Source organism: Cyprinodon variegatus, unplaced genomic scaffold, assembly GCF_000732505.1.
Source record: "Cyprinodon variegatus isolate N-32 unplaced genomic scaffold, C_variegatus-1.0 Scaffold267, whole genome shotgun sequence".
NCBI classification, from domain to species: Eukaryota; Metazoa; Chordata; class Actinopteri; order Cyprinodontiformes; family Cyprinodontidae; genus Cyprinodon; species Cyprinodon variegatus.
The window spans coordinates 163,812-188,748 of NW_015150720.1; the positions used below are offsets into that span (position 1 = coordinate 163,812).

Consider the following 24,937-nt stretch of genomic DNA (forward strand, 5'->3'; position numbering starts at 1 on the left):
TGCGCCTTATGTGTGTGTTAAATACAGAAATGGCACACATAACTGAGACTGCGCCTTTTAGTACGGTGCGCCTTATGGTCGTGAGAATACGTTATATATATATAAGGTCAGTACATCTCTGCATTGCAATAATCCAAGTCAGCTACTGTGTAGTCCCACCTTAGCTCTCTACTGTGCCAATATTTTTATACCTAAAGGAAACATATCTATTGTATAATTTTATTTTATTTTTATCTTTAATGGCATCTTGCTTTAACTCTGCCTTTTGTACTCTATATAAACTACCAGGACCAGGATTTCCCTGAAGGAGTAATCCCAAGGGACAAATAAAGTTGAGTCTAAGTCTAAAAGAAAGCTCCATATTTTAATGTACCACCATTGAATACATTAGCGTGAAGGATTTTGTTAATGATGAAAAGTTTGGATCTGAACTGAATTCAAAATGTATTTAAAGTGTGTGAATGCCGAGGTATGCCAGACAAATTTCTGCATTGAAGTATAGGGATCCTTACAATTGGGATGTCTTAGGTTTACAGTGCAGGTTAAGCCATGAAAGCACAGTGGGATTAACATTTCTACTTGCTGTTCGGCAGGAAATAAGTGTGGGGGGTCAAAATAAACAGACCTAGATTCTGGCGTAGAGTACGGAAGAGGATTAGGGTCACTAGAAAAGAAAAAAAAAAAAGTTAATTGATTTTAAAATTTTATTTCAGGCTTTTTTCTCAGACTTCTGACTTTAATCTCAGAATTCGGAATTTCTTCTCATAATTCTGACTTCTTTCTCAGAATTCTGACTTTAATCTCAGAATTCTGACTTTAATCACAGAATTCTAAATTTCTTCTCAGAATTCTGACTTTTTTCTCAGAATTCTGACTTCTTACTCAGATTTCTGACTTTAATCTCAGAATTCTAAATTTCTTCTCAGAATTCTGACTTCTTTCTCAGAATGCTGACTTTAATCTCAGAATTTTGGATCTTAGTGTAGATAGGCACCATGAAGAAGGAGACGTGGGAGCTCTGAGCTTCACTGACAAAGATGTGAGCTGTTTGGGAGGGCCAGTAACACATTGGTGGAAAATGACGGAATTAGGCAACTTTTTTCATGCCTGAGGGATCCCTGGTGATGCTATTTCATTAATGGAAGAGCAGAAGGTGATTACAACAAGAGAACTAGTCTCTAAAATAGACATGGCTATGGCTTGATGCTAACATGTTTGTTAGCTGTCAGAATTCAGTGAGCATTCTGAGATTAAAGTCAGAATTCTGAGATTAAAGACAGAATTCTGATATTAAAGTCAGAATTCTGACTTTTTTTCTCATATTAAACTAAATTAAAATGTAAAAATCAGTTAACTTTTTTTTTATTTTCCAGTGGCCCTAATCATTTTCCGTAGTAGAGCTCTGTCAAAACAGATTTAAATATCCTGAACAACTTCAAAATAGCCTCCCAGCAGCACACAGGCCGGAGCTCAGCTCCTCGGTCAGCAAGTCACGGAGCGGTTGTAGAAAATCTGCGTCAGCTCATTTTACCTCTGGCCCTGGTGCTGGGGAAGGTTCTCTGCGCCTCATAGAGCAGCTGCAGCGCCCGATCCTTCCGGCCCGAACGTAAACACAGCTTGGCCTTCTCTATGAGCCGGTCTGCTTCTTCTTTGTCCATGACGGGCAAGGGCTTTACTCAGCGGCTCTGAGCAAGAACAAGGTGCGTCAATATCATGTGGTACCGGAGAGAGAGAGAGGAAGAAGAAGAAGAAGCGCCTAGCTTCGGTTACAGACAGCTGCGTAACGTTAGCTCGCTGCAGCCTGCGGTCACTCACAGTCCCGATGGCCGACGGTGGTGCTCGGTGTCCGGCTGCAAACGGACCTGCCGCTGGGCCATTATTTCCAGATAGTCATAAATTAATTTTTTGTCGCTTTTAGCAACGTCTAAAGCGACATAAATGAAAATTACTTCTGATGTCCACGACTAATGATGGACAAACCGATGGAGACGAGGCTATGTGACGTCATTTCCGGTTTAATGGACTAAATCTGGAGAGAAGCTCTGATGTTCAAGTTAAATTTTGATTAGTTCTTTGAGTTTGTAAGCGAGGTACGAAATTAATCATCATTCCACCGTTTTCTGTTTATTTAAACATGTTAAAATTGTTGAGGAGAATAAGCAGGTGCAGTATGGCAAACGCACTTATCATTTTATATCACATCTGAATTCAATATCAGTTCTAGTCATAACATTTTTTTTTCAGCAGAAACAAAAGAGGACGTTTTTTAACAGAATTTATTTAATAAATATATCCAATATAATTTGATTATTCAGTTTTTTTTTTGGTTTTTTTACTTTATGAAAAAAAGCATTTACAGTCATTGGGATGACAAGTTTAATGCATTGAACTTTTGCATAAAATTGTGACTTGCAGTTGCTACAGGTATAAATCAGAATCAAAAACTTAGCCTCCGTCAATGATTTAAATATACACATGCTGATCAGTTTTCAAGTATTTATTGCTGTTCATTTGGACAGCTTTGGCTCACCACAAAAAAAAAAAAATATATATATATATATTCTCTGCTAAATGTTATGTAAAATTGGGTTTTAAAATAGAAATATTGACCTATTGCAACAGAGCATGGAGGTGATGCGTCCCGTGTCCCTGCTGAGGGATTAAAGAGGAGGGTTTAGGAAGGTTTCACTGTCTGAAAAGCTGCACAAGGGAAACGTTGTTTTGTATACAGTCTGTGTATACAAAATTACCATAAAGTCTAATATTGGCTTTCACCTTGTCTGGATTCCCTTTCCTCTTTTCAGTACCTCATATGATTTCTAATTTAAATTACTTCTTTCATTTTTAAATTGTTTTTTTACTGATAAAAGTTGGTCAGTTTATTTAGAAATCTTTAGACTTCTTGTTTCTCTGGGTTTTAAACGTGTCATGGGACAGGATCCCCCGTCATTCACAATGGGAAAGCAAAAAAAAAAAAGCATATTATTCAAATGAAACAGATGTATACTGGTAGTTAAGTGAAGAAATGAAACTCACCTACTCACCTAACTGTGCTCATATTTAGTCAGAGCAATATCTAAAACAGCTGTACCTGAGTTAAACACAAATAAACAAATAATTGCACTAAAGAGTGTCCTATTTGGGTTCACCAAGTCTCAATAGCAACCTAATACCTTTTATCACAGTAAATCTAGACAGACCTGTAGATCTAGATTGACCCAGATGATAAAGCCCCAATCCAGCCAATCCTCCAGCCAGACCTGACTGGATTCATAACAAATCTGTTAAGGGACGAAAGGAGTAGGTAAGTATTAAAGAGTCATTCTAATGTCAAAGAGCTAAAGTTCATCAAAGTGTTAGTGGACACATGTGAAAACCTAGTCAGCAATTATAGATGTATGACTACTACTATCAATACTACTACCAATCATTATGACTGGCTTTTCTCTTTTTAAATCAATATAAATAAAACAGCTACATTGAGCTTGATTAATATTTTTTTTAATCTAAAAATAGATTTAAGCTTAAATGTATACACCTAAAAACGCACACTCAAATAATTCTACGTTCAATAGATTGCTTGGTAATGTACAGTAGAAGGGGATCCCTGAAAAACTGACATAGAAATACCAAGAAGTTAAAGTTCACTTAATTTCATCTTTGTTAATTAAAACAGTTTCTAAATGGACCATCTGCATTGGAAGGGTCTCCTTGAATGTGTACATTTCGAAGCATCATATACCTTCATAACTAAGCACCCTCTACCTTGCTTACATATAGTTGCATCAAATTTGGGGTCCTGAGAAACCATTAACGTGAAAAAAAGTTAAAATATAATTCATTTCAGTTTGTTTTTGCTGTGCCCGAAGCACAAGAAATATTTCACTAGGGTTGTAAAAATTGCACAACAAAATTTGTTCATGCATATTTTATTCAAGAGTAAAAAAATGTGATTTGTCCCATAGGGCATGCTTACAGTGTGTGTATTATTTAGGAAGTCAAATGCCAAAACATATCTCCATAGATAAAAAATGTTGCAAGATAAAATCCATTATATCTCTCTGTTGAATTATGCATTTTGACTATACGAGAAACCAAAGAATGAAAAGAACCATAAGCTAAATCGTAACAATAATAATATCAGCAGTAAATATAACCAGAATACAATGTGTCCTGTTAAAGGTGTGACACCTGATTTTTCTGTGTGTCCAGTTCATTTACATTTGAGAAAACCATGCTATCATGCTTTGGCAGCCTGAAAGAGTAGCTTTTCACTGAGATTATATTCATTCACACTATTGAACATTTTCTGTACATCAGTACAACAGAAAAAATTTGTATATATAGCACAAGGCTTCACACCTTAGAAGGGCATCTCTGCATACAAGAAATGAATATAAAAATTAAAAGCAGTGGTAATAAATAACAAACTTAAAGCAAAAAAAAATGGACCAAAAACAATCAAAGAAAGCCTATTTAGAAAATCTTAGAAAACAAGACAAAACTACAAATATAATCCAAAAATAAATAAAATTCAAGTTTACTATATGAAACACAACTATCACAATTATAATCTCACATAACAACTAGGAACTTAACTGCATGCATTGATGCGTTCCATACCATAGATGCTGTGTTAAGTCACTTTTGTCCATCTTTCATTCACATACCTTCATTGCTGAAAAGAAAGATGGGATCCAAACCAGGAAAAGAATAATGAATGATTAAAATTCTAGAAATTTGTCACAGGGGTTGCATCCCAAAAGTATTTCTAACATAGATCATTTTAGAGAATGTTCACTATTCTAGACGTTTTTCAGACTTAATTTTCATACATTGATTAGGCATAAGGATTTTGCATTTAGATCACAGTGAGGCTTTACATGTTATTTGTTTTCTACTTTTCCTGTTTTGTTAATACCATACAGTGAGCATGAATGAAGTTAAATGTATTCTGAAATTTTGAATACATTTTTTTCTCACTCCATAAACATGACCTGCTGTATGCGTCTTTGTCACAAGGAAAGTACTACTGATTATTTTTACCAAATCAGTGATGGATTTTTGTACAAACTGAAAAGGCATATTTTCTTAGACCTTTCATTAAGGCCCTTCTAGACTACTTTGGATAAAAACATTTTTAAACTGATCTTTTCCTCTTCATTTTAGTTTCAGACTATACAGGCTATGGGATTCCAAATAAAGATGCTGTTATATCTACACTGGGCCAGCAGGTGGCGGTGATGTTGGCAACAACGGCATTAAAATAATGTCCTGAGCTTGATTAAAGCAGTTCTAGGCTAAAGACTATTCAAATCAATCGTTTCTTGTATTTTCTTAGACTTTTCAAAAAACAAAAGAGAAGAAAAGAAAAGGTTAATGTATTTCTCACCCAGGAGGACTGGGGGGATTGCAAATTCAGGAGACAATTTTAGTTTTGCAACATCCCATGTCAATATGGACAGGGCCTCAGTCCATTAATTTCACCTATCTAAGGCTTTAGATTATGAATAACAGTACTGATATTGTTTATGATTAATTGACTCTTTTAGAACATACTTCATTTTACTTTTTGCAGGCATAAAATATAGGAATGTTTAAAAAAAAAAAAAAAGCAAAAAGTGCAAAACCTCCAGGATGCTGATGTATGCTTAACTCACTGTTTAAACACAGGGGAGAAATAGTTTACAAATATTGACAGCAGGGTGTCAAACACACATTAATTATTTTCCTCTGAAATTAGAGTTTTTGTAGATGATAGATTATGTTCAAAAAGGAGTAAACCATTTAAACCTGAAAACAAACTGTCTAGGTTTTGTTTATTTTTTCTAGGGTGAGATCCGTATTCAATGGAGTGTCGTTTTAATGTAAATATGGCATTGGCTGGCTAGGATACATCAAGGCATAGCGAGTATCCAAAAACCACAATGCTTAATCTGGTTAAATTTACAATTGCACTGTTTTGAAGTCTGAACAGGAACAGAGTGATTTACTGCTGCCTGTCCCCTACAGTGGCTGCGCACAACTGGTCAGCTGGCTGAAAGAAAACAAATTGGCTAGATTGGAAATATTTTTGTAAAATAGGTTTCCTAGCTCTGAGCTGCTTACTGGTAGGCAGGAAGGCTCATACTCTACTACACGTTACTAACAAACCATCTAATATCTACTTCTTTTATTTATGTAACTCATTTAATTCTTTGTGATATGCACTTAAAACTAAGTTTTGTTATTATGTATACGTTTAATTGAATTTGTGAAGGGATACATGTTGCATTTACTAGATGAAAACACCCTTTCTGCAAAATCTGGTATAGTTACAGCAATGATATTAGTGTAAAAAGTCCTTGCCAAATAAAATCAAATCTGTTCCATCTTTGTTTCAAATAATAAGAATTAGATCACATGTAAAATCTTTGGGTCGCTACCTTGAGAATCTTATACCAGCCCATGCCTATGTGAATTTCTGCTTTGAGAGAGGTACTGCAATAGAACCTTTAGACTGGAATTTGAAAGGAATAAAATAGACTTAATTTGATGTCAAATCTCTGTATTTTGCTATTCTAAAGTACCTTCAGGAAACCCGCTTCTTCTCCTCTTAGTTTCATCTGGGAAGATGGCTAGAGGAATGAAGCAATGCTGGAGTTTACTAAGACATAGCTGAGATGGATGTGGAGCTACACAGGTTTTTCAGTGGCAAGCAAACATAAGCACCCTGTCCTCTTTTTAACTTGCAGTTTGGCAGCATTTTACAACAAGGTAAATCAATAAATTCAAGTCCACTGGTAAAATGGCATGCTGCAGGTTTCAAAGAGGTACACATTTTACTTTTTTACTTCTCTCCTGTTTTCTTTCTTGTTTTCTCTCACAAAGTGACATGACCTAATACTAGCAAAAAAACAATTAGATAAGTAGATTATTTCCTCTTGAAGTGCATTTGTGAGTGATTCATAATAAATACTTTATAAAACATTAAAATGATTTGTGAGGCATGGATACTGCACTTACGTCTTCCGCCAGGCCCTGTAATGAAGGAGCACATGTGTGTGAGAGCATTCACAGCAACAACACTCCCAATAATTCAGTCTGTAATCGAATTGAGAAGGGGAACTACAGTCAGAAACAACTTCCAAAAGCACTTCTTTGCTGCAGCCTTTGGTCTCTCTGTATCCCTGTCCCTTTGCTTTAAACCCCAGCTCCCCCCCTCCCCCTAACAGTGCAATGACACGCCGCCATGAAATAAATGACCTTTTTCGCCTGGTGTTAAAATTTGCTGCAGGTTTCATGTTCTAGCGGTGGGCCTGTTTGGTTTTTTGTGTTCTGAGGCCTTAATTTCCCATTAAGCAAAGTCCTGCTGCATGGCTGAAACAGTGGCACAGAGTCTGTGGCTCAGACAGCACATCACTGGATATTGCTGTTGTCTTCTGTGCCATTTGCCTCCGACATATTCATCTTGCCCATGGAGTGGCCCACATGGTTAACTCCATCCTTGCGTGGTGGCATGCGCTCATTGATGCGGTCTAAGCCCTTAGCCTCCTCGAAGCTGGTGATCTTGTGCTGGGGGGAGAACCCTCGAATAGCTGTAGAGGAGGAAACAAAGGGTCAGGGTCATGTCATAAATATCTCAGGACACTCCAGGCTCTATGGCAGGTTTCATAACAACTCAAATAAGACATATACTCATCATGGCCATGAAAGTGCTTTTCATTATGTAATTGAAAAAATCTTCAACTAGGAGCACAAGTTGGAATTTTATTTGTATAATCGTTGATGCACAAATGTTATGATGTATCAATGAACCATATCTAAAGAGGTTATCCGGCAAAAATAAGGCAGTTGATTTAATGGGAAGCTGAAGATGTTTGAGGAAGTATTGTTGTCAAGACCAGACCAGCTGAGACCAAGGAGTACTGAGACCAATGCAAACCCAACCTTTAGAGATCGAGATAAAGACAAGACCAAGACATTTAAGGGCCAAGACAAAGAACATATAAGGTCTTGGTCTTTTCTGCGTCTCTGCCTCAAAATATCTTGGTCTTGTCTTGGTCTAGGCCTCTTAAGTTCTTGCCCTCAGCTTCGTAGTGCTTGGTCTTGTTTGTTGTGGTCTTGACTCCAACACTAGTTTGAGGTATTCCTCTGGATGTTGTCAGGCTGTTGAGTCTGACACAAGTCTTTAAAATTGCATGGAGGTCATGGACAGTGCCCTTGGACTGGCAGACTGGTTTGGTGGTTCCCCTGCTAAAGGAGATAGACGGACGGGATTTTTCCAACTTGTGTGGGATCACACTTCTCAGCCTCCAGGGAAAGCTTATGCCAGGGTGCTGGAGAGGAGAGTCTGGCTGATTGTTGGACAAGGTCCTCATCAGGAGCAATGTGGTTTATATTCTTACCTTGGAAAACTGGGCCAGCTCTACACCCTCTGCAATTTACTCGAGGGTTCATTAGTTTACCAAACCAGTCACACGTGTTTTCTGGACCTGGAGAAGACTTTTGATTGTGTCTCTTGTTGTGCATTGTGAGGGATGCTCTAGGTGTACAGAGTTGAGTGCTGTTTACTAGGTGTACTAGGTCTCTGTACAAGCAGAGAAGGAGTTAAGCCTGCATTGCCAGCATAAAATTGGACCTGTTACGTTGCATGTTAGATTTCTCATAACAATAATGTTCATAACCTTTATGGACATGATTTATAGGTATAGCCAAGGGCCGGAGGGGGTCTGATCTGGGGACCAGATAATTTTGTCCCTGCTTTATGCAGATAGCATGGTTCTCCAGACTCCCGTATGCCAAGACCTAAAGTATACAATGAGTGATTCACAGCTGAATGTGAAGCGGCCTTGATGAGAATCAGTTCATCCAAGTTCAAGACCATGGTTCTCGAAAAAGGTTTCTTCAGGTTTGAGGAGAGTTCCAGCCTCAAGTAAAGGAATTCTTGTATTGTGGGGTCCTATCCACAAGTGAGTGAAGAATGAAGTATAGATCAATAGATGGATCGGTGTTGTTGCTGCTATATTGCCACACCGGTGTGTTGTGGTGAACAGAGAGAGCTGACCGAAAAAGCAAAGCTATTGATTTACCAAGAGCTTTTGGTATGGTCTATGTTCCTACCCTCACCTATGGTCATGAAAGCTAGATCATGACCAAAAGAATCACAGATAAAAGCACCTGAAATTAGCTTTCTCCACAGGGTGGCTGGGCACTCTCTTAGAGATAGGGTGAGATGCCTGATCATCCTGGAGAGGCTTGGAGTATAGCTGCTTCTCCTCCAGTCAGCTTAGTGGACTCAGACCTCTTTTTCGGATGCCCCCTTGAGGCCTTCTGTTGAAGGTGTTCCAGGAAAGGGCCATGGGGCCTTCTCCTTGTGGGTACCATGGAAAGACCTAGGACATGCTAGAGGAACTATGTCTGTTGGCTGTCCTGAGAGCGCCTCAGACTTCCCCCAGCAGAACTCAAGAAGATTTCTTGGGAGTGTGAAGTCTGGGAGTTTCTGCTGAGACTGCTGCCCCCCACAACCGTGTCCAAGCTAAAGCAGAATACTGCAAAAACAATTTTTCATTTTTAAGCCTGGCACAGACCCAATGGCTTTAGCTGTCTGCCGTGGTGAAAGAATTCAAGACCACTCTGCAGTATCTCTGTAACCAACTAGGAGGCCGCACCCCTTATGTTGAAAATCTTTAGCCAGAACAGTAGTATTACTCATCATAGTGAAGTATGCTTAACACCAACGTGATCTAAGACAGTGCCTTAAGGAAGACTGTTCTCAAAAACTACCATTTACAATGTTGATGTTGATTTGCAGCTACCCACATATACAAATATTGTTTGGAAAAAAGTCTTTAACAAAATAAAAGATGGGGATTGAGCCATACTGCCAAAATTACAAATACTGTTTGAAGAAAAGAAGAGACTTCCAAACGCACAAACATTGTAGCACCAGTCAAGCATGGCAGTAGAAGGATCATACTATGGGTTTGTTTTGCCACTTCTGATAATGTTGTATCAGTGAGTACTTCCATGACATTGTTTTATTTCACCACATCTCAACAACTAATCTGTTACATTGGGACACAATAGAGAGCGTAATCTCTAATACACACAATAACTTGTTTCAGAATAACTAAAGAAGAACAGTAAGCCTCTTAAGTGTCCTTTACCTGAAAATGTATAGAGCACACATAAAATCTAGGTCCATGCTAGGAAATCAATCACATTAAAAATTAGTTCCCCCACTCTACATAAGAGGAGTGGCCAAATATAGATAAAAAAAATATGGTGCAATGTTGCTGATCACTATGAAAATGTATGGTTTACAAATATTTCAGCTTTTTTTGTGTTTTAAGCTAAAGGTTGTATGACAGGAAAGAATTGAGACTATAGTGAAGACATGTCTCTGGGTTGAGACTTGAATCCATTACTGCTTTGTCCAGGTCTTAGTGTTTTAAGCTAAAGGTTGTATGACAGGAAAGAATTGAGACTATAGTGAAGACATGTCTCTGGGTTGACACTTGAATCCATTACTGCTTTGTCCAGGTCTCAGAATGTTCTTTATAAATTACACTCTACCCCTTACCACCACTGCCCTACTTGTATGCTTTTGACCCTCAATATATTAGAGAAATTCCTAAATGAATATAAACTTTTGAAAATTCTTTTCATTTTTAAAACTGTTTTACCTCGCATCTTGTAGTATCTGCCCTCTTAGAAAATAAAATGTATACAAATGACAAGGCCAGTCACTACAATTTCATAACTGCCATGACAATCATGACCAAGATTATTAAAATAAAACTACCTGTTGCTGCTATATGTGCAAGTAATCAATAGGCATAAGATTTACTACTGTGCATTCACGCATATGATTTAAAAGTGTTTCCTCCACTACATTTGATAATCCTGACTTTACACTTTAAGGGCTCTGTCATCCTACTTACAAAACCAAAAAACAATTATTTATTTTCTTTCCTTAAATATCACATGTAAGAGTGACAATCGAGAATAATGACTACCATTCCCTATACCAATTTCCCTTACAGTATATCATCATCATTACCCATTCTGAGGGGCTGCCCAGCTTGATTGCTGCATGCACAGTCAATTGCCATCTTCCCACTGGTCTGATCCACAGATAACTACTGTACGTAACTGCCTTTTTTAACTGTTTCACATACGATTGCATCATGAGCAATGTTAATTTTGGACAACACTCAAGTTACAAAATTATGTTCAAAATGTTCTATGCTTATTAAAATGAAATGGCACAATTTGACACAGCTTTGAAAATGCAAATATAATTCAACATACATTTGCTAATAATATTGTGGTTTCTAATAATCGACAATTTAATTAAACTGCAGAATGCTAGTAAAAGGCATACTGCTATCATGGCTTACATTCTACTCACATGTGCTTCAGTTAGGACAGCAACTCAAACCAAAAATACAATAGTTGATCTTAGTTTTCATTTTCAGCAAAAAGAGAACATTAATTAAATAAAATTAAACCATTTAGGTCTTTATCATAATATTTTTAATTAAAAAAGAATTAAAACAATATTACCTGTTTTACTAACTTTTATTGTATAAAACAAGACAAAGCACAGAGCTTTAAAAATATGCAATCTGGCTATTTTTTCTTAACCTGACAACAGCCAGATGCATGTCTCGCTGGAGCGAGACATGCATCTGGCTGTTGTCAGGTTAATTTTTTCTTGCTCTTGCATCACCTTTTAAGAACAGGTGGATGTCATTAATAATCCAATCACTAAACAACAACATTTTACTTCTGCATTTACTAGTAGCAGTTTTCTGGTTTTGCAGGGTTTTAATTTATCATGAAAAAGAATTTTAAATTAGCAATTTTCCCTCTTTCCAAGTTCAGTCCTGCTTCACATCTACCCTATATAAAGCAAAGCCTCTGGTGGCAAAAGTTCATTGTAGTTGGAGCTTCGTTCAGCACATTGTAATTTATTTTACCATCAATTCTTGACAGACCTGACTAAACATTTTATAGAGCAAGTATTCTTCCCTGAAATGTAGCCACAGTGTGTAGCAAACATATTTTCATGCATCTTCAGATTCTACAGTACCTCATTAGCAGCATAAACACATTTTATTTGGAAATTCCATAAAGAAGAAGTCTGCCATACTTGAAAATCAAACAAAAAAAACCCACTGGTTTTCTCTTTATTTTTTCCAAGTAACAGTTGCAAAATGTGCCATGCATTAATATCCACCATCGGGCTGAAACGTGCCAGCTTTGCAGTGCAATGGACAAAATATTACACTGTATTCTTTGCAAAATAGCTAAAGTTCAGTTAGTCTAGACGAGGAGCATCTGTTAACATCCATTTTCAACACTTATTCATCTTTAAAAAAATACACATTTGGATCACATCGTATTCATATCCTGGGCAGATTAAGGTTTAAAGTCCAAAAGGATTTGTATTTCTATTCATTACTGAAAAGGCTAAAAGACAATTTTTTATTATATGTTAAAATAAAATACTTTGTATTATTAAATTTGAGAGTCCTTTACATTATTTTATTATCTTTTTGGACATTTCTGTATCATGTCCTTCAAGAAAAAAAACATTTTATAGAGACATTATTTAAGTTTTCCCTGAAAAAAATCTTTAAAATAGCCTTTTTTATTTTACCGTTAACAAATAAAACACTGTTTGATGAGCAGACTGAAAGAGGCGGCAGGATTGATACAGATCTGACAACCCTGGCATTAAAGGACTGGTGAGTTGCTAGATATACCTTTAAAATATACTAGATGATTTCTTGTAATAGCGGTGGAAGATTTATTTGAAAATCATGTTCATTTAAAGTATTATATACTAATTTATATTTTATAAACTAATAACTGGTTACACTATCTGTACCAGAGGCGTAGCAAGCCGTGTTTCCCTGCTGGGTGTTTTCTACCGGGGCTGCTGTGTTCATATTAGCCGTCACCCTCCGACTCAGAGTCTGACTCTGTAGGCTGGGGGTCTGATCTTGATGGCCTGTAAGGATGGATGCCTCCATATTCCTCAGCATCACTACCTTCTCCTGAGCTTAAAATGGCTAATGGTTAAACCACACAAAACAATTCAATGTTTCCATCAATCCCATTATATAAGTTTGACTCATAATAACTCGGAACCACCTGGCATGTCCTGCTGTGTGGTTTTAATGCAAATGAAATCAGAAACACATCCTCAACACTTTAAACTTCTCTTTTTTCCCTCACCTGTTCAGGAGTGATTGGTCCTTATTATGCTGTCTGTGTTCAAATGTTCTTAAACAGCCATATGTGATGAAAGTGAATTACCCAAAAAGGGACATCTGAAGGTACTCACATTTCGTTGATTCAATTTGATTTCAAATTTGGCAAATTTTACAGAATTTTCATCAAACTACAATAAAATATGCCTTGAAATTTGTGATTACGATTGTCATTTATCACCAGAAACATGATGGCATATAAATACCTTTGAAAAGCTAGGAATCAAAAATACCTTTCACCTTAACACCTTTATTGCTTTGAAAAGTAGGTTAAATCATCTTTAATCATTTGGCTTTATTTACATAACACCTAACAGTATTATTTTAAGAAAAATACATTTTCCATACATCTTTAATTCTCATTAGTTTGATTAACCATTTTTTAGCTACTTCACTTCTTAATAAGCAAAAGCAATGCTTCCAAAGAAAAAAGTTAATAGTGAGCTCAATATTGTGTTAGCAGTTCTCCAAAAACAGGATTTTTAAAGCAGGACACCCTGATAACAGTTAAAGCAAAGGGAGCACTAGTTTTACCTTCTCTGTCCTCATCATGCGTCTCGATGGCTTCAATGGCTTCAATGGTTGCTGAAGGGGGGAGGAGGGGAGCAGGTTACTCCTGATAAAGCCATGCAAATGTACGATGCAGCCCCAGGGAGAAGGCGTCTCATGTTTTTGGCCAGATGAGCTGTACATGTTCATTATCACTGAAGCCAAACTCAGAGGAATGCCATGCATTTAAACTGAGTTAATGTCAATCTGGGGTTAGAAAGTTCTTATGAAAAGTCACACAGATAGATCCACAAAGAGAGACACAGACATGAAGTGACAGAAAGGTGGGGGCTGAGATGACAGACAAAAACCCGAGAGCACCTTACTTTTAACACTTTGTACCGTTTAAGGAGAGGATACTGTGTTTTTCATGCTTTTTTTATTGGGTCTTTGGATTAGATAATTTTTTTGGATATAAAAAAAACCTTAACTGTTCTCAAGCAAGATCCTTATCCGAGTGAATTCATCTGGTCCTTATGATTATTAAAAACAATTATAAAAAATAATCTTTATTTAAAAAGCGAGTTCTCCCATTGGTTTATTTCTCTGCAAAATTCCAAGGAATAGCAATAATTACACAGTTATTATCAAGGATTTACCCTGAAAATCAGCTAGTGACCAGAAATCGATGAATTTTTGCCTCACTGGCCAGAATCAGAGATAAGCCAGTCAATAACAAAGATAAAGATCTTTCTGTGATATTTAAATTAACCGTACATAAACACTACCACTAACCACAGCACTTTTTGGAGTAGAAGAGTGAAATGTATCAAAATGAAGTCAGAGAGGAACCATTAAAAAATATATTTTCTAAAGAGGCATGCTTGCTGATCATTCTGGTTGCAACAACAGAAAGTGGGACTTTGGGTGAGACTGGTCATTTTGTACTTTCACAGTTTAAGTCTTGTCATGCCTGGATTTTTTTAGGTATAAAAATATCAATTTAACACAGAGGATCAAATTCTATCCATCTTCAGGATGTTTTGTCCAAATGTTGAAGGAGTGACTATCTCTGAACCAAAAATTAGTAGATAGCAGGAAGGCTAAATGCCCTTTGAAGCTCTCTGTCGGCCATGCAACATAAAATAGCTGGATATATTGTAAATATCTTTGGAATTTCAGGCCTAGAAATTTGAAAAAAAAAATCTGTGCTAATCACTAATATGGGATACTACGCAGTTCAAATGTTAACAAAAAGTTGTTTTTTTTATACATATAACTGACATTGGAAGAAAACAGAAGGGGTACATGGAGAATTACTTTCAGCACCATCTCAGGGATAAATATAATTAGTGTTGAAAGTTTTCTGATACCATTCCCTTAAAAACAATAAAAAAGAACGGATCCAGAGTAGTGATCCTTTTGCTGACAGAGCAAATGCTTGATTCTGTTTATTTTAGTTTTTCTTAGTGCTTAAACCCTGTTGATGATTGGAAGCATGAACTCATCATCACTACATCCATGCCTTGACCCTCTTTAACCTTGTGCAGTTTTGGATTAAATGTAATATGTAAAAGAATACAGACTGTTTATATTGTATTACAAACATATAATTTTTATTTCCACCACAAAATAAAACAAAATCCTTTAAAGCATGTTCATTTTAAATCTAATATCAAACAGAATCAGCCCTTAAGGCAACAAGCAGATACAAGTTTCATCAAAATAATGGGAATTTGATTCTGCCTTCAAAACTACAATTAGTTTATTTCAATGTAAATAATATAAATTGAATTTGTTTCCACCTTTTTTGGGGGGAATTGCGGGATTTGTTTCTCTTTCCTGAATATTTTCAATATTCTGGTATTTCTGATCCTGACTAATAGGGTCCTAATTACTCTACACTGATATGATTTTCTTCATTCATTTTATAAAGTTATTCATAAAAGATAAGTGTTTGATGTCTTTGTTGCACCGGGATGTTTTAACTCATCAATATCAATGAAGTACACCAAGATAACCTGAATAACAGTGATTTTGTTTAATAAGGGAAAAACACTGTACATATCTGCTTAAAAAGTAGTCATCCCCCTAAACCTCAAACTACTGCCAACCAAAGCTCTTTTCGCGCCGTTAAAAGACTTTCCAGGTTGGGTAATATTCATGCCAAAGTCTTTCAATTAGATTTAAGGATTTATACCTCCCCTTCTAAAATATTCAATGGAGTATGCTATTGAAGATTTTTCTTAAACTTCTGGCAATTATCATGTTGTCCTTAGCTAATTCTTGTATTGATGAATCATGAAGCCAGACCTTAACTGAGGTTAGTGCAACCTGCAGTGCTATAGAGCTTGTTTTTAATTTTTTTTTTTTTTGTGATGTTATAGAAAAGATTTCAGGGTATTGTGAAATACTTTTGATAGCCTGGCCACTGCTGAAAAGATTTTTTACTGCTTCATGTTTTCTCTATTATGAATATTGGCTCAAATTCCCAACTTACTACTTACTACCACCTTAAATATTGCATTTCAATAGGGGCACCTTAGACCCAAACTAATATCCAGTCTAAAATCTAATGATCAGGCTACAGCTCAGTCCATTTTACCTTGGCTAAAAATTCAAAGCTGATTCATTATATTTTTCTGTGGAAAACAAAACAAAACAAAAAAAAAAGCTTTAGTTATTTAAGGACAACTTACACCCATTCCAAAGCCTTGTTTTGCAAAAATGCACCAAACTGAGGTGGAAAGTGTGCTGAATGAGGGCCAGGTTTGGTAAGGTTAATAAAAGCTAAACAATCTAGCTAAATGCTAAGCTAATAAATCAGAGAGTTAATAGAAATGTTTTTCTTTTTTATTTCATTTCTGCTTTTCTTTATTGTGTTAATTATGCACATTAGCTTTTAGTATTACCTGGGAAAGACAACTCGTAGCTATAAATAATCTTTCATTGTTCAGACTTTGCAGATTTATATGACCAGTTAATAAAGACTAAAGCTAATAAATATCCTATGTAGGGATAACCCCAATGCATATTTTAACCATCTTTAAACAACTAATTTAAAACTTTTTCAGAAGGTTTTAATGAGATTGTAGTATTGGAAAGGCTTTCTGCAACAAGTATACAAGGTGCGAATTAAATCTTTACAGATCCCATCCAGAAAAAGTGCAAACTCTACATTGACAGCTCTAACACTTAAAATTCAAATTTTACTGCATAAGGTTCTAATGAATAAGAGGAGGAGACCCAACAAGAGACTAAAAAAGCATTCACTGGCTGCTCTCTGTTTAAGGAAGGGAGAAAGACAGATAGGGAAGTAGATAAGAGCAATGGAAGAAATGAGAATGCTGATGAGGACAAGAACAAACAGAAAAAAGAGTCAGTGCTGGAGGAAAAGGTTTAGTCTGGGCCTTGTGCTCACCGCTCTGCAGTGTCTGTCTGCCTCCAGAGAGAACCCCGCTTGGCAACATGCCAGTGGGAGTCAGGCCCTTAAGCGTCAACACATTTTCACTCTCCTCTCTGCAGGAACAACAGAAACAAGCAAGCAGGTCAGAGAGCTATGCTGAACCCGGATCAGACTGCAGGAAAAAAAAAAAAAACAACTTTAACCCCCACATTCTACACATTCATTCGCAGAAAATTATGTAATATAAAGTCTGAGTTTCAATATATACTTAATAATCACGCCTCCATTCACCAACAGACACTGAAACTAAACGTCTACCTGAGAACTGAGAACATTTTGGCCATTTTTCCAATAGCACGGATCTTGTTTCTGATCACTTCTTTGCGGGCCGCAGCCGCATTAGCTGTAAAAAATAAGAGAAAATCCATTAGATGCGGTTATTACAAACACACAATGAATTATTCAACTCTGAAATAACATTTCATTTTCTTAGTTTGTCTTAATTTCAAGCCAAATTGAAATTAGGTGACATTTTCCAGGATGTATTCTAGGTAAATGTGCTCCAATCAATAACCCAAGGTCAGATTCAGACTATTTTTCTCTGCTTGAACCTTCTTAAAAAAAAAAGCAGATTAAATGCGTATATTTTTCTTTTCAATAAATGCATAAAAGATAAACCCCAAACATATTTACATTCATTAAAACAAACTAGAAACAAGTAAGGTTAGAGATCTAAATGTATTTCCTAACATGTAGCTCTCAACCTTTTTGAAACCTTGTTTTTTTTTTTACCTTTGAACAGCAATGTGGGAAGATTTTCGTTCTGTACAGATCTAGGTCAACCCTGAACCCACAATGTGCCCGTGAGAAATATAAAAGATGAATTATGAAATGGGTCTTCTTAAGACCTCTCACCATCAAATATCTCATCTTCATCATTCATGAGTTCATCATCAGAGCAGATGCTTAACACGTTCACCAACATTTCGGTGACTGTGGAGGAAAATATGGAAAGTAAACAGGTAATCACTGAGCAAAATGATGTCATGATATAGAGATACACTGCCTAAAAAATGTGAGGAAGTTTCCACCTTTTTCTCCAACAAATGGCAGTGACCAGGTAAAGACGTCCATGAAGTTGGGCAGCCAGTAGGGGTGTGGCGAACAGTTGAACTGTCGAATGTTCATGACGTTATTTTCATATTTCAGTACAGCAGCTGTAAGGGAAGCAAGAGAGAACAGGGGAGTAAAATGTTCCACTAAATCTGGATTCATTTTTACAACCAACGCAGCTGTACATGACGGCAATGAATGAATGCAGCTATTCACGTAGTTATTTGGAATCTTATAATTTACTGGCAGAGAAAAAAAATGGTTTTGTACTTTAGCTAAATATTATAACGGCAAGAAAGAAGAAATAAAATCTACTTTTGTATGTTTTATACCATTTCAGAGAGCCTTTGTTCATGTGGTAACTGTGAGTTTCTAACAGCAGGAATTAAGGAAAAATCTATAACTCTGTAAATGACTATAAAACAGGCTGGTCTCCTATACTATTTTCACTATATAAATAAACAACTTGCTAAATGCAATTTAAGTGGGGACGAAAGTGTAGGAGATTTAAGAATCTTAATATAACTGTATGCTGATGATCTTGTACTTATTTTTGAGAATTCAGCCAATCTTCAAAAACTGATTGAAAAAAAATGGTATTTCTGTTGCAGCAAAATTATGTTAAAGATAGACTTTCACAAATTTGAAGTTGCTTATAACCCTTTTTTTCTACTAGTAAGAAATTAAGAAATATACATACTTGGGATTGATTCTGGATCAATATTTAAAATTTTACGACATAATAAAAGCCTTCAAAAAAAGCTATTAAACATAATGGAATTGAATAGATTATACATCTTTCCTGCTGTAGACTACAAATACGCAGGTTTGGTGTTAACTGTTTACAGGCCTATGGTCACAAAGTCCAGTACACAGCCTTTCCCTTTTTAGGTGGACATAGAAGCACATCTAACTGGCTTTAAATGGAGATATAGGATGGAAACGTTAAGAGGTTTATGAACAGATCCTTAACTGGGACTTCTCCAACAAATACACCTGGCCTAGACATGTGGATAGGGTATTTGAAAAGGCTCATTAGACATTTAAGGGGTAAGCTGATGTAATATTTCTTACTTTGGTGTTGATAAAGTGTAAATGGGCTTATAATATGTTGTACAAACCAGAGTTAGGAATATATACTTTCATTAAAAAAAAATGTTTATGGTCCAGAGCCTTATATACTTAACTTAGCTATAGATCAGTGTGTGCACAGCTCAGATCCACTACTTTACCTCTAGCATTAGAAATTGGATGATTTGATTCAGGTCCAGTGGAGGAGAGAAAATGTTTTCTGTGTGACTTAAATAAAATGATTTTGCAATCCATTTTTTGTTTTGTTTTCCTGTGTATACCACTTTAAAGGTTAACTGTTTGATAAAGTCTTTGGTGTTTGTCCAAATTTGCATCTATGAACAACGTTGATTTTTGAATATTATCTAGTATCGAGGGTTTGGAACCTCTATAGTTTATTGAACAAAGGAAATAAACAACTACAACTACTAAAACATACAATCACAAACAAAATAGAAGTAGGACAAACTTTCTCTTTGTATTATTTGTATTTTTTTTCAATCACTTACAAAAAACTTGTTCAATTTCTGTTAAAATTTTTAAAAGTTAAAAAATCTCTTGTTCTTTTGTTACGTAATACATGAATATAGTATTAAATAATACATTTATTCATTATATTCTTTTAGTGGCGTTCCTAAAATTCATTTAAAATCAATGTAATTGAAACACTTTTTTATGTATACCATAGACAAATCTGAATGTTAAGGAGTTTTTACTAGTGGACAGTCACTTTCTGTTTCTCTGGAGAAGAAATAAGATGTACTAAAAAGAACCCAACAAGACAGAAAAAACATTAACATGAAAATACACCCAAAAAAAAAGAGGGGAGGGCTATCTTCAGAAATCAGAAAAACTTAATATTACTTTCTGACTGATCAATCCCCCATATATAGAGTCAGAGCAGCAAAAAAACAAACAAATCTATTACAATTAATGCGGGCGAAAAGAGGATCTGAATAAAAAAGAGGAATGCAAAGAAATTCTTAGTGCGAGATAATACGCTTACAATAATAGCTTAATTAATTTTCAAGGACATTAAATTGTGAAAGGGTTGTATAATTAGATTTCAGGTCAAGAGAATCATTGCCCTGTCAGATGAACTCAATTATAAGACGTCTGCTGAGGAACAAGAAGTCTGTCTTTTTAATTCTGTGTTCACAACTGCATCATGAAGCTATGTGGAGATTAATACGTGTCTTTGGAAATCAAATGTGAGGTTAAATCAAACATTAGATATGCTGATTAACTGCTATACACTGTGCCAAAAAGGCACTGTAAGATGACAAATTGGAGACAACACAAGTAGGATTTGGTCAAGTTGAAGCATGTTGGAAAAACCTTTTATAAACCATCCCCAAAAACATTTGTTTACAGTATGATGAAATTGTAAGTCATTTATATCTTAGACGTTTAATTCACAGTTTCATCAAAAAGCACAAACAGGAAGTAGGGATGGAAAATAGCCTGCGACTACAAAGCCAGGGGCCATAGTTTAACAATGTCTTCCCTGGATAAATAATCTTCAGTGAATGAATGAATGAATGAATGCAACATGAGGCATTATTTTCATCCAATAATTTATGTAAAATCAGGCAAAAAATTTAAACATTTTTACTAATGTGGGATATAAGTTTTTATCCAACTTTAATATTGTGCATCAGTCCCTCTAACCCTTTTTGATTGGGAGACCGAGCCTGGTATGCTGGATTAAACCCATAAGTCAACCTTATTGATGCAAACCCAGGCCGGATTAGATATGACCTTAAATAACCCAAGTTGTGCGGTTTAAAAAAGCAGTTGATTAGAAAATATAATCACTTTTCAAACAAACTGAGAAATAACAGAGTAACACTTTTTTTTTTTTATATATGCCTTTACTCTTTTTCAAGATACATTTATATATAGATGCATTTTTTAATTAACATTATTGTGTTCTCTGAATTCAGGTTTTTTCTATGATCTACAATAAAAACACAACTTTAAAAAAGGTTTGACAAAATATCCTTTGATGCACCACTTCAAAGCATGTGAGGATCTGCTTACATGTAATTTTAGAGGAAAATAGAAAGAAAACCCAAAATTAACAATCCTCCACTAGGTGGCCTTACTGAGGCCAGGGTTTGCTGACACTGTTACATCAAGAAGAATAAAGCCACATGGAGATAGTCAGCAATGCTGACAGTCCCTCCCACGCTCCCCATCTTCCACAGCCCATAGCAACCAAGACACAGATCTGAGAACACAAACACATGGGGGCTCCCTGATGCCTTCTTATGCCTGCTCACGGCTAAATGCACTTACATTAACTCCTGCACTTTAGTTTGTTGGATTGAAAATTTTTTACAGGAAGTCTTCATAATCATTAACAATTGACAGGGTCAGGTTTAAAAAAGATTCTTAACTGTCAGATTTGACTTCAATGATGCATAGGCCCAAAAATCCAACAATGAAACATCTGTGAAAGCCAGCAAAAAATAAAAACTGAACTCAAATGCACTTAAATCATAATTGGAGCAGCTATTAGAGAGACAATTGATAATTACGCTTCGTTTCTACAACATCAGCGCAATATTTCACTGTTCTATATTTAGTTTTAACAAGAAAAATGTATCCTTTGACCTTATTTAGTCTATTGAATTATATAATGCAGTAGCGATGACACATTTTAAAGCCTGCAATAAATACAATTCTGTTAATACCAGGTCTATTCTATTTCTGTGAGACAAAAAACTGCAGAAATCTGTTTATTTGCAGGGTGCAGTATTACACAAACTATTGTAAAAAACAAAATTATATACAAACCCCACCCCCACCCCCCCCCCCCCCACACACACACACATATATATACAAGCAAGCAAGTAAATAAAAATAAGAAATGAGAAAACATTTCCTGACCTTTATTGTTGTAAACATCCAGGTAATTTGGTGCAGAGAAGATGGTTATTAGGGACGGGAATCCAGTAGTCTGACTTTTACGGTACATCCGGTAACTTAACCGCAGACAGGCAGAGGTGAAGGCAAAAAACAGTGAATAGTTTGTTAAAAAAATGATAGAAAGAGATTGATTTGCTTTCAGTCAATAACTTTTGGTTTTGTTTCAACCTACCCAGCATCTTGTGCTTCATGTGCTCGGATAATCGATAATAGGTTATTGCTCTGTAGGAACTCACACACAGCGGGATAACTGGAAAACAGGAGATTGGAAAACTGTGTTTAGGGACATTGTCATTGTATTAAATTAAACAGCATAAATAGCCACAGGAAACTAAAAAAGTTAAAACAAAAGTTAAAGCAAATATATTTCAGAACCACAAACTCTACAAATCTTTAAGTATGAAACATCAAAATACATGTTACACAGTGTATATGTTAACACAGTGTTACAGCATAGTATTTGTTTTTTGTTTTGTTTTTGTTTATCCACAGTATAAGCTTATTTTAATTATGTTATCTGATAGTCTTTCAAATGTTTATTGTATTCTACTTCATTATCACCTTGCTGCTAATACCTGAAGTGGCACAATCTTCGCTTGAAAAACAATCTGAACTCCTGCGGGAGTGCAGGGCTCTAATACCTCTAATACCAGGGCTCTAATACCACTCTAATATTTGTCCCACGCAAAGCAGTGCGGCGTGGGACAAATATTGAAAGCTCATTGCGGGTGCGGGCGGGAGGGAGAGCGCACAGTGCGGGCGGGAGCAGTAATAAGATGCAGTCCCGCGAACTAAAAACGTGTTTAAAAATGTAAAATAAAGTAATAAATTATCAGTCTATGTCTACCATATATATACATCACAATTTGCTGAGTGGGGCTCCATCATACGGTGTTTAATATTATTCATTATAACTTATTAGATTTTTATTTAATACGTGAAGGTTATGATGAGTGGCATATAAGATTATGCACAATATATTATTCTTAATATCCTCAGTAGATTTTGGTAGGTTAGTTGGGTATTGCTGTGAAGCAGCAGCTCGTGCCACCTAACACCCGTGATGCACTATGCGGTGAAGAATGGCCAGTAATGTGCTCAGCTAAGCACAGCGTGTTTAATTCCTCAAACTAATGATACGAATTGCCTTAAGCAGTAGGCGAACGTCGGAATCATGCGGGAATTGCGGGCGGGAGCGGGAAAAAATACTACAGGTGCAGGCCGGGGCGGGACTGAAAATCATAATTCTTTGCGGGATCGGGCTTCACCCGGACTGAACACTGCGGGAGCGGGCGGAACTGGAAAATCTGTCCCGCGCAGGCCTCTAGGTGGTATCAGTATCGGCTAGTGGCAACAAATAGGGCAGCGATACCATTTTGAGAGCTAAAAATTTATTCAACTATTGTCACCAATTCCAAGTAGGCAATAAAAAGTTCTACTCGATTCACTTTGTATTAGTCTTTTTCCTGCTTCACAAAGGTAGGCAGTTCTTCATATATACCCACACACATCAATTTCAAACAGAAGGTATCGGTATGGTATCGGCGTTGCCCAATACTGCACAGCCATGTATCCGGTATCGATATGTAGAGACATCAGGACATCTGAAGCATCGGAAATTTAACCTGACAACAGCCAGATGCATGTCTAGCTGTATGTGAGTGGAGCTAGGCGGAGCTAGACATGCATCTGGCTGTTGTCAGGTTATCAGAAATTCCCCATAGGACAAGAACTCATAAAAGGCTTGATTTTTCAAATTGTTAGTGAGGGATTATGCCAGTTTTATAAATAGACATTATGTTTTTGTTTTTTTTTCATCATAAAAGGCTTTCCCTTATCTTTAGGGATCCTATAAATGCTGCTTTATGCTCCCAGCCTTCTTATTACCCTTTGCACTGATTAAATTCAGTGTTTTTAAATTCCTAAACTATACTGTGAAGTTGACGATTAGGAGAAAAAGAGGCAGAAATACACTGTAATGTAATGTGTAGTCTGTAACTGGATTCATCAATGCAAAACAAAATGACTAATCATTAGATCTTTGATCACTTACAATCTTTGGTCATTTCTGGCTGACACCAACCTTTGCTTCATCCGTTCATCTGCCTCATGTTGTTTTGTTTAACCCAATATTACTGACGATTAGATAAATGTCAAAGATATCATTTCATTATATATCCTTTCATTTCATTTAACTACATCTCATACTGTAACATCTTGTTCTATCTGTAAACAAAACTGTAAAATGATTACATGTGGACTGATAAAACATAAACCAGATACACAAACTGACAAAATTCCCCTGTACTTTCATAAAAACTTTCAGAGATGTTTTAAATATTTAAGTGCTCAAAGGTTTATGCCGGAAGACAAACAAGAGGACTGCCGTGCCCTAAGCATTTGGCAAAACTGTGCCATCCTTCCCTTTTATTTAGGTCACATAGGTAACATCCTCTCCAGGGGAGATATATGCTTTCAATCACATGAGGAGCTCTGGAAACGTGCTCTTCAGTTTCCTCTGTGGCTGACATTTGAGTTTAACAACACAGCAAGATCCTGCACTCAAAGGAGTGTTATATAACTGTTTCTATTAAAAAACATCTACAGCACATTTTAACATCAGACATACGACTGAAACCTACCTTGTTTTAAAACATTT

General features: G+C 36.2%; 2 protein-coding genes across 4 annotated transcripts in view; both read right to left on the bottom strand.

Annotated features, from left to right (window-relative positions):
* Nucleotides 1-2,012, bottom strand: part of LOC107089825 (dnaJ homolog subfamily C member 18-like) — a 14,145-nt gene extending 12,133 nt beyond the window's left edge. The window contains exons 1-2 of one of the 2 annotated variants that reach the window (XM_015382823.1): nt 1,775-2,000; nt 1,532-1,685 (exon numbers count right to left, since the gene is read on the bottom strand). In XM_015382823.1, the coding sequence (XP_015238309.1) occupies nt 1,532-1,658 (127 nt within the window). In that variant the 5' untranslated portion in view covers nt 1,659-1,685; nt 1,775-2,000. Of the gene's footprint in view, nt 1-1,531; nt 1,686-1,774 lie in introns of both variants that reach the window. The other variant, XM_015382822.1, reaches the window with a different exon arrangement.
* Nucleotides 2,013-6,229: 4,217 nt separating this feature from the next.
* Nucleotides 6,230-24,937, bottom strand: part of LOC107089823 (serine/threonine-protein phosphatase 2B catalytic subunit alpha isoform-like) — a 47,343-nt gene continuing 28,635 nt past the window's right edge. The window contains exons 7-14 of one of the 2 annotated variants that reach the window (XM_015382819.1): nt 22,451-22,528; nt 22,240-22,334; nt 18,252-18,377; nt 18,076-18,153; nt 17,479-17,563; nt 17,176-17,273; nt 13,800-13,850; nt 6,230-7,577 (exon numbers count right to left, since the gene is read on the bottom strand). In XM_015382819.1, the coding sequence (XP_015238305.1) occupies nt 7,399-7,577; nt 13,800-13,850; nt 17,176-17,273; nt 17,479-17,563; nt 18,076-18,153; nt 18,252-18,377; nt 22,240-22,334; nt 22,451-22,528 (790 nt within the window). In that variant the 3' untranslated portion in view covers nt 6,230-7,398. The remainder of the gene's footprint in view (nt 7,578-13,799; nt 13,851-17,175; nt 17,274-17,478; nt 17,564-18,075; nt 18,154-18,251; nt 18,378-22,239; nt 22,335-22,450; nt 22,529-24,937) is intronic. The other variant, XM_015382820.1, reaches the window with a different exon arrangement.